General features: G+C 26.0%; 1 protein-coding gene across 1 annotated transcript; it reads left to right on the forward strand.

Annotated features, from left to right (window-relative positions):
- Window positions 1–1,228: 1,228 nt before the first annotated feature.
- On the forward strand, window positions 1,229–8,323 carry LOC112773212 (uncharacterized). Its single transcript, XM_025818278.3, has 2 exons — window positions 1,229–1,772; window positions 6,719–8,323. The coding sequence occupies exons 1-2, from the start codon at window positions 1,507–1,509 to the stop codon at window positions 7,530–7,532; spliced, it is 1,080 nt and encodes a 359-aa protein (XP_025674063.1). The 5' UTR covers window positions 1,229–1,506; the 3' UTR covers window positions 7,533–8,323.
- Window positions 8,324–9,023: the final 700 nt, after the last annotated feature.

Genomic DNA, 9,023 nt, shown 5'->3' on the forward strand with positions numbered 1-9,023 from the left:
GGATAAAATTATTCTTAAAAAATTTGTTTTATTTGACAAATAAACTAAACAAATACTTAGTCATTTTACTTTTTATTTTGTCAGATAAAATATATTTTTAAAATTATTTTATTATTTTCATATTTTTTACTCTATTTTATCATGATCTTTTGGAGCATAAAATGACAATTTATTCTATTATAGGTTAGGACTTATTGCAAGTAATCTTACGCATAACATGATCTCGTCGGTTGAAAAATATTTTATAACTACAAATATTTAAATAGAAGAGTGTTAGGACTAACAAATTTTATGATTTATAATAATTAATTAACTATCATTAATATTTTTAATGATATAAAATTATATTTAATAATATAAAATTATTAAATTTTTTTTGTTGATTAAGTGTTAGCTAGATTTTAATAAAAATTCTGTTCTTTAGAATTTCTCATTTAAATATTATAAAATGCAACAGGCCAGGTAAGATCATGTTACGTATAGGGTAATATAGTGTATAATTGGCAAAAATAAAATTTCTCAAAATAAAATAAAAAAGAAAAGCAAGATTGCTTTGTTGGAGGTGCACAAGAATTGCTTGAGGAATATGCCAAAAAGGTGGTTAGCCCTAATGAAACTCATGCAAAGAATGTAAACTACACACAACTACAAAAAGCAATTATTAATTCTTAACAAACAACTGTCAAGCGTGCCTCACTTTGCCATTATATTAAGAATTTAAGATCCATAGAAACATTAGCATACTCTTGTATATATGTACCCTCTCTCTCTCTCTCTCTCTCTCTCATCGGCACACGTGAATTTGAAGTTTAAAACCTAGTGATAGAGAAAGGGAATAGAGATAGAGAGTGAGTATTATGTGAAGTGGAAGCAAAATTGTTCTCCTGTTACATAAAAAGTAAATAAATAAATAAAGATGATGATTACCTTGTGAGTGAAGTAAAATGTAACGAAAAAGACAAGAATAGAGTCAAAGACAAGAAGACTCTCTCTCTCTCTCTCTGGGGAGTGGGGCTAAAAGGGAGGTCCCCCTCCAATCCGTTTTCCACTCTACCTATCAACCAACAACAAACACAATCGACCTAATAATGCTCCAGCATATTTTTAGTTGGGTAACTTAAAATACCTAATTTGGTGTTCTGTTCATTCTTTTAGAAAGATTATTATGTGATATTTTACAAAAAAAATATGATTTAATTTGCATTGATTACTTAAAATAATAAATGATCTCTTTCTCTCTCTCTGCATATAAAACACATATTCATATATTTCATATAGTTTAAGCAAACCCCACAATAGCATCAGCATCATGATTGCCATTCCCACCCCATGAAGCCTTGTGTCTCCCAAGAACATCATTCAATTCAAATCCTATATTATTGCTTTCTCATCATACATACATACATATCCCTATCGCAATCCTTATTAATTATCACACCACTGCACCCTCTTATTACTATTACCCGCTTCCACAGCAATTAGTAGTTAGTGTATGAGTGATCGAGTATGGTGAAGGAGAAAAGCAACAATAATGGGAGTAAGCAAAGGAAAGGGCTGTGGTCACCGGAGGAAGATGAGAAGCTGATAAGGTACATGATAACAAAGGGAGAAGGGTGTTGGAGTGACATTGCTAGAAATGCCGGCCTACAGCGCTGCGGCAAGAGCTGCCGCCTTCGTTGGATAAACTACCTCCGACCCGACCTTAAGCGCGGCGCCTTTTCTCTCCAAGAGGAAGACCTCATCATCCACTTGCACTCCATTCTTGGCAACAGGTGCATTTTTCTTTCTATTCATTCAACCAACATCATCTGCCTCTCATACTTCTTTTCTTGACTCATATAATACCTTCAATCTATGCTGAATGCTATAGTAGTTACCACTCTAGTCACTATTATTGTGGCTATATAACTTTGCTCTTTCACAATAATCCTAAATCCTAAACAATTACTTTAACTGTATATCAAATGATTATGCTACATGTCCATTAAAATTTGTCACTAATTAATCATCAGTATAAAATATATATTAGAATATAAATACACATTAAAAATAAATTAAACAACATATGTATTTATGCATAAATACATTAATAGTTGAATTTAGTGACTAATTTTAATGTACGAATAACGTTTTTGATATCCAAAATTAGTCATCAAAATTAACTATTAGTATAAAATATATGTTAAAATATATATAAAATACACATTTAAAATGAATTAAACAATATATGTATTTCTATACAAATATATAATGATAGATTTTAGTCTACAAATAATATTTTTGATACGTAAAATATGTTGTCAAAGAAAAATGTTAAAAAATTAGTAGAATTTAATTTTTTTTGGTAACAATTAGCCATTAATATTTAAAAGTGTGGGTTAAAGAATGTTATTGAATTATTAGACTAAAGAAATTGAATTAATAGCTAAAAATGAAAACCAAAAACAAAAAATGCTGTTGTTCTTCTAACATTTTTCGTTGTTAAAATTACACTAATGCTTTTAAATATTTAAAATTATTTTTAATAATACTTTTTAAATATTATCAAATTATATCACCACCGGAGCCATTATAATTATAACCAGACTCGTTCAAAATATATGGCTACTTCTTTTATTTATTTATTTTTTGTCCATTTTAATTTCATTCTTTAGACGAGGGTTAATTCTCTTCTTCCTTGCATTTCTCTATAATGTCATGTTTTGTTTGAACCAACAATGGAACATATGTGATCCAATATATAATAATGAAGAGGAAGAGTAAACATTATGGTCAAACCGAAAATGGATGGACATACATGAATTTATGTAATAAATCAAGAATATATAAGAATAATCGAATACAATCGAAATTGATTTTACCTATACTTGATGTCTAGGGAGCTTCGTTATCATCATGAGCAAATGAAATTAAATGTTCACAAAAGCAAAAATTGAGAGAAAATACGAAACTTCATTTTAGACGTTTGCTTATTAGAATTAAGTTTTGTTACAATTCATATGCCTCTAGTAACTAACTTAAGCATTTAAGAGATCTAGTTTATGATCTGATATTAGAGTTTAATTTTTATTATTTTATTTTTTAAATAAAGATAGAATTTCAGTACGATTTTTTTTAAAATTATTTAAACTAAAAGATTGATAGTCTTTATAAGTATAAGATAATCCTTATTTTTTTTTCTTATTTTTCGTATTAGTTTTTTCATGAATTAGATCTACTTAATTTTTAATATATTATTAGAATAAAGTTAAAAAAATTTACCGTTGGACCACCAAATGTGAGAGGATATAAAGCTCCACATTTTCTAAAAATATTTTTCCCACGAATTTCAACTCTAATTTCCATACTTTTTTAATAATATTTTTTATTAGGGTAATTTTGTAAAAGAAATATAAACTTGATCTATGTTTTTGTAATTTTTAATAATATATACTAAAGGGTTTCGTTTGTAGGTGTTTATCCATTTTTTTTTTAAATTATCTTATTTTCAAATTAACTTTCAAAAGAAATAAACGCTAACTTTTGCTTAGACATAAAATTAATTTATGTTTAGATTTAGAAAAAAATCTAAAAGCCAACTATAATATAAACCAACTCAAGTCAACTTTCTTTTATTTTTAATTTTAAAATTTTAAAAATTAAGATAATGAAATTTTTTTTATAACTAATCAGTTTTTCAATTAATTGATTCTATTTAGCTATACTCTTAATTAATTTCTTAGAAGAATTCTTAGATTTAATACTGTAAGACCTCTACTAAAAGATGAAAACTGCTTGCAGCCATGTAGGTTTTAAAATATCTTATGAAGGCAACTTACTTTGGCCCATTTTATTCAAATGTTAATGATTTTTAAAGCTTTTTAGCTCTTTATTTTTTAAGATAAATATTTAATTTGGTATCTGAACTTGCACACGAATTTTAATTAAGTTCTTAAAATTTTAATTATCTCTATTTAGTTTTTAAATTTTACAAATGTAATTCAGGTTAGCTTTTAAGATAATTTTTGACACATGAACATTAACAAAACGCTGATATAAATAGCTAGCTAGATACCTCACTCTGGACTTTGTAAAATAAGGTCATTTTAGTTTTGATGGTAAAATAGTCTAAAAAGAATATCATGAATGATGTTTATTAAATCTTTTTCTTTCAATACAAGTGATACGGTATTTTTATTTAGCTATTTGAGTGTCAAAATTAAAATAATATTATTTACAGATTCTAATGTGACATATATCTATCTGTTTATGTCAGTGTTCCATTAATATTTCTGTATATCCAAAATTATTTTAGAAACTAATGTAAATCATGTTTATAAAATTTAATGACTAAATAAAGACAATTGAAACTTTATGAATTAAATTGAATAACAGGCAAGTTGTTAAATTAAATTAAATATTAACTCATTTTTTTGTTAATTTAGTTACAAAAGCTTTATCTTTATTTCTTTTTATTATGGTACTACCTTTTAGTTTTGCTTGATTTTCCTTGGACAAGTTATATCATTTTACAAATAATTATTAGAAGTTTTAATTTATTTATTTTTTAAATAAAAATTCAAATATATATTATTTTTAAAATAATTTTTTATTTAAACCATAACTAGTCTGTATTATTTATCTACGTACTTGCTGATTGATGTTATTTGCTACAATATGTTTTGACCACGGATCATGCTGAACAAATTGTCTCCTATCTAATAGATGTAAACTCTTATTAACACATTATTTGGATCAAGAGAATTTGGAGGGAAAGAAAATGAAAGGAGAGAAAATGAATGAAAAAGTAAGTTTTTTGTTGTTTGGATGAGAGGAGAAAATAGAGTGAAAAGAAAAAAATTTATGTGGACCCACTAAAATATTTTCATCTCAAGGATGAGATGAAAATAGAGAGAAATGTTACAAATATAAATAAAATTACATATTTATCCTTTATTATTAATAAATTATAACTTATATATAATATAAATAAGGGTATTAATGTAATTTTATACTATTATGATTTTCTTTCTTTTCACTTTTCTTTCCATCCAAACAAAAGAAATTTTTTTTTCCATTTTCTTTTTATCTATTTTCTCTTCATCTAAACACCATACAAATCACTCTATTTTTCCTTCTGTTTTCTTTCCTCTCATTTTCTTTCCTCTTATTTTCTTTCCTTCCATTTTCTTTTTTACATCCAAACAAAGCCTAAATGTCATGTAATGATAAAACATTTGGTTATATCTAACTTGTTATATATTGATTTTAAAACTATTAAAAAAAAAACAGTTTCTTATTAGAATGTATTAGGAAGAAGCATTTATTGTGTACATACAAGTACCAACTTAGTCCGTAGAAATATAATGTTACTAAATCTTCTTTTCGGTATCTTGTCATGAATAGTGCATCTACAAACTTGGTAAATGTTATGGTTTCGTATCACATTATGCCTAATTTATTAAAAAAAAAAATATATATATATAATAAATTTTAAATATTTTATCTATATTTTAAACATTTTATTATTTATTTTTAAAAGTAAGTTAGACAATTTAAATACCATAATAAAAAATATGATAAAATTCACTTACAAACTTTTTCTTATATCTTATTTTTCACTTTTTCTTTCTTTTTATTTATTTTTTCTTTTTTCTATCTTGATTTATTTATGGTATCTACACCAAGTTAGTATGTTTATTTAACCAATAATGTACACAAAAAATTAATTATTATATTAATTACCTATATAAAATTTAACTGTACAATATATACAAAAAAAAACCAAATTAGTTCGTAAGTAAAAAATTACATGTTAAAATATAAAATATATATAAAAAATAAATTAAACAACATATAAATTTTTATACAAATATATAGTGATGAATTTAATAGTTGATTTTTAGTGTGTATATAATATTCTTATATTTTAAAATAATTCATGAATTAACAGTGAATATAATATATATATATATATATAGTTAAATATTTATTATGAATTTAGGTTATCCATAAGTAAAAAGCTATAACTAGGCGTACAGAGGTTGAGGATAAACATGTTTTCAAGCTGCATCATTCTGTAAAGAAAATGCTATTTCAAACCATTTTTGAAGTCGTTGAAATATTGGTTCGGATAACCTAATTATGAAAATTATTTGTTTTATGTTTCATGTGGATTATATATATATATTTTTAAAATTGTTAAAAAAATTTAAAATATTAAAATATAAAAATATTATATACACAAAATAATTAGTTATTAAACTAGTCGTTATATATATATATATATATATATATAACTTATTTTTTATAGATATTTTATATTTTAATATATATTTTATAAAAAATACTAGATGACCATTGTAATTTATTATTATTTGCTATCATTTTTAGTTATGAATTTAATTCTTTTAATTTAATAATTTAACAATATACTTTAGTTTATATCTTTAAATATTGATAATTAATTAATAATAAAAAATAATAAATTTTAATAATCACCTAATATTTTTCATATTTTATATTAATTTTACTATATATACTACCAAATTAACTATTAATATAAAATATATATTTAAAATAAGTTAAACAATATACATAATCATTGATTTTTTTGATATCATTCTTGATATACGTTAGATCTGCAAATTCAATGAACAATGAAGCAGGTGCAGCCAGCATATAACAAACTTTATTTTTCTCTTTATTAATCATTTCCATTTCCAAAAATAAATCTCAGATGGTCACAAATCGCGGCACGTCTACCTGGACGCACAGACAACGAAATCAAGAACTTCTGGAACTCCACGGTGAAGAAAAGGTTAAAACTGAACAACAACTCAACTTCATCACCAAACAACAGTGACTCATCAGAGCCTAATAGCATCAGGGACAACAACGTTGTCATGGGGACAACAACTACTAGTAATAATAACGGTATCATGCACATCAATGACCATCATCATCATCATCAGGATCTCATGACCATGTCCATGTGCATGGACAACTCATCCTCATCAACATCATCGTCTACCATGCATACCCATCACCATGCCATGGTCTTTGGGGATCCCTTTTCCATGGTAACCAACAACAACAATAATCATTATGAGATGGCGACCGGTGTAGCCGGTTTCCATGGCGCGATGGCCGGTGATCTGCCATTAGAAAATAGTTTTCATGGCGGCGATTATGGGAGGATGTTGGATGAAGAGAGTACTGATAAAATGGGGTTAGAAAGCGACTTGTCCCTTCCTCCATTAGAAAGTAGTATTAGAAGCACTGAAGAGATTATTATTATTAATAATGCCTCCTCAATTGATGACATGAAAAGCCATAACAACCACTTCAATAATAATAATAATACTAATAATGATAGTTGCTTCAAAAACACCGATAATCAGGTTCTGAATAACAACAACTACTCCAATGAAGAGGATTTGTTTGGGTTTGGAAATCATGGCCAAGTGGAAAACTTAAGAATGGGAGAATGGGACTTTGAGGGTTTGATGCAGGACATTTCCTATTTTCCTTCCCTTGATTTCCAAGTTTGAATCTCCACTTTTTGAAATTCATACCATTTCTCTTTATCTTTATCTTTCCTATTATATACACAATTCACTTAGCATAAGACATTCAATTCTTCAAAGTAAATAAAAAACTTTGGCTACCCAAATTTTTTTTAGGATTCATTAATTGTTGCAACAGTTAATGAATACTAAATAATACAAATTCTGTCTTTTTTTTCTTCTTCTTAATATTACTATAATCTAAAATACTTGCTTCGATATCAATTAATTGTCACTCTAATTTATCAGAGAGAAAATTTAGAATGAACAATTAATTAATATCGAAGAGAGCACAAAGAAAAACATACCCTTTTTCTTGTTCATAAGTATTGCTTCTTCTTGTTGGCCTTACAAAATTGTAGCCCAATATTCACCAATTTATCATAAGTTGTTCCTTAGATACAACTTTCTGTTGAGAAAATTTATGCTGTGAATAGGGTGGTAGTTAGAAGGGATTATTATTTCTTAATCACATTTTCTTGCACCCATTTGATTTAATTTTTCCTTGTTTAGTATGTAGATTTTGTGTCAATTTTCGGGAATACGTTTGTTGTTGCAATAATTCGAATGTTGTGATGGGGATGGAGTCAGGAGGAAATGTGAATAGCAATTATTTAGAAAGGTCAAAGAGAATAAAGCTTAGTTGAAATTGTATGTAGCATTATGTTTTACACAAAAGAATAATAATGTGGCATAGTAGTGGAAGTTGTTATTTAGTGGCAGGTAAATGTACAAGATGATGTAAACACATCAATAAGTATCAACTTTGAAACTAATTCCTCTCTCTCTCTCTCTCTCTCTCTCTCTCTCTCTCTCTCTCTCTCTCTCTCTCTCTCTCTCTCTCTCTCTCTCTCTCTCTCTCTCTCTCTCTCTCTCTCTCTCTCTCTCTCTCTCTCTCTCTCTATAGAATAGTTAAAAAGGAAAAACAAGGTATAATATATACAAAATGATAAACCAGTGCTTGCTAATAAATAATGTAGAATCTTCCGAAAATTAATTAATGCACTAGGAGTTTGTATGTAACGAAATATTTTAATCGGATTAAAATGTTAAATCTTGAAACGTTTATATAAAATTATAAATTAAATCAGATGTCATTTGTTGAGATTATATTCTCAAACTTTGTATCCATTTTTTTTTTCCACATCCTGTAAAAATATTGGGTCCAATTTATGTGCTCTGTAATAATCAATTCCAGTGTAATTAGATATCTATCAAAATTTATTCTTTAATTAGCTATCATATATAAAAATTTAAAAAGTTAATTATAATAATTATGGTTAGATGTTATGTCTCAAATCTTTTCTCTTATATATCTAAATTTTAAAATTATATCTCTTAAAAGTTAGCATATTTTAATTTAAATTTAAATCTAATAAAACAAAAATAACAAATTAAAATTAAATTCTAACAAAATTAAAATTAAAATAATACTATCAAAATCATTTTTTTCAATTTTAAGTGTGGTATATAATT

The sequence above is a fragment of the Arachis hypogaea genome, chromosome 18 (assembly GCF_003086295.3).
Source record: "Arachis hypogaea cultivar Tifrunner chromosome 18, arahy.Tifrunner.gnm2.J5K5, whole genome shotgun sequence".
Classification (NCBI taxonomy): Eukaryota; Viridiplantae; Streptophyta; class Magnoliopsida; order Fabales; family Fabaceae; genus Arachis; species Arachis hypogaea.

Coding starts and splice junctions, on each gene's coding strand:
- LOC112773212 (XM_025818278.3), top strand. CDS start 1,507: ATGGTGAAGGAGAAAAGCAACAATAATGGGAGTAAGCAAAGGAAAGGG. Junction 1,773..6,718: donor CACTCCATTCTTGGCAACAG/GTGCATTTTTCT, acceptor AATAAATCTCAG/ATGGTCACAAATCGCGGCAC.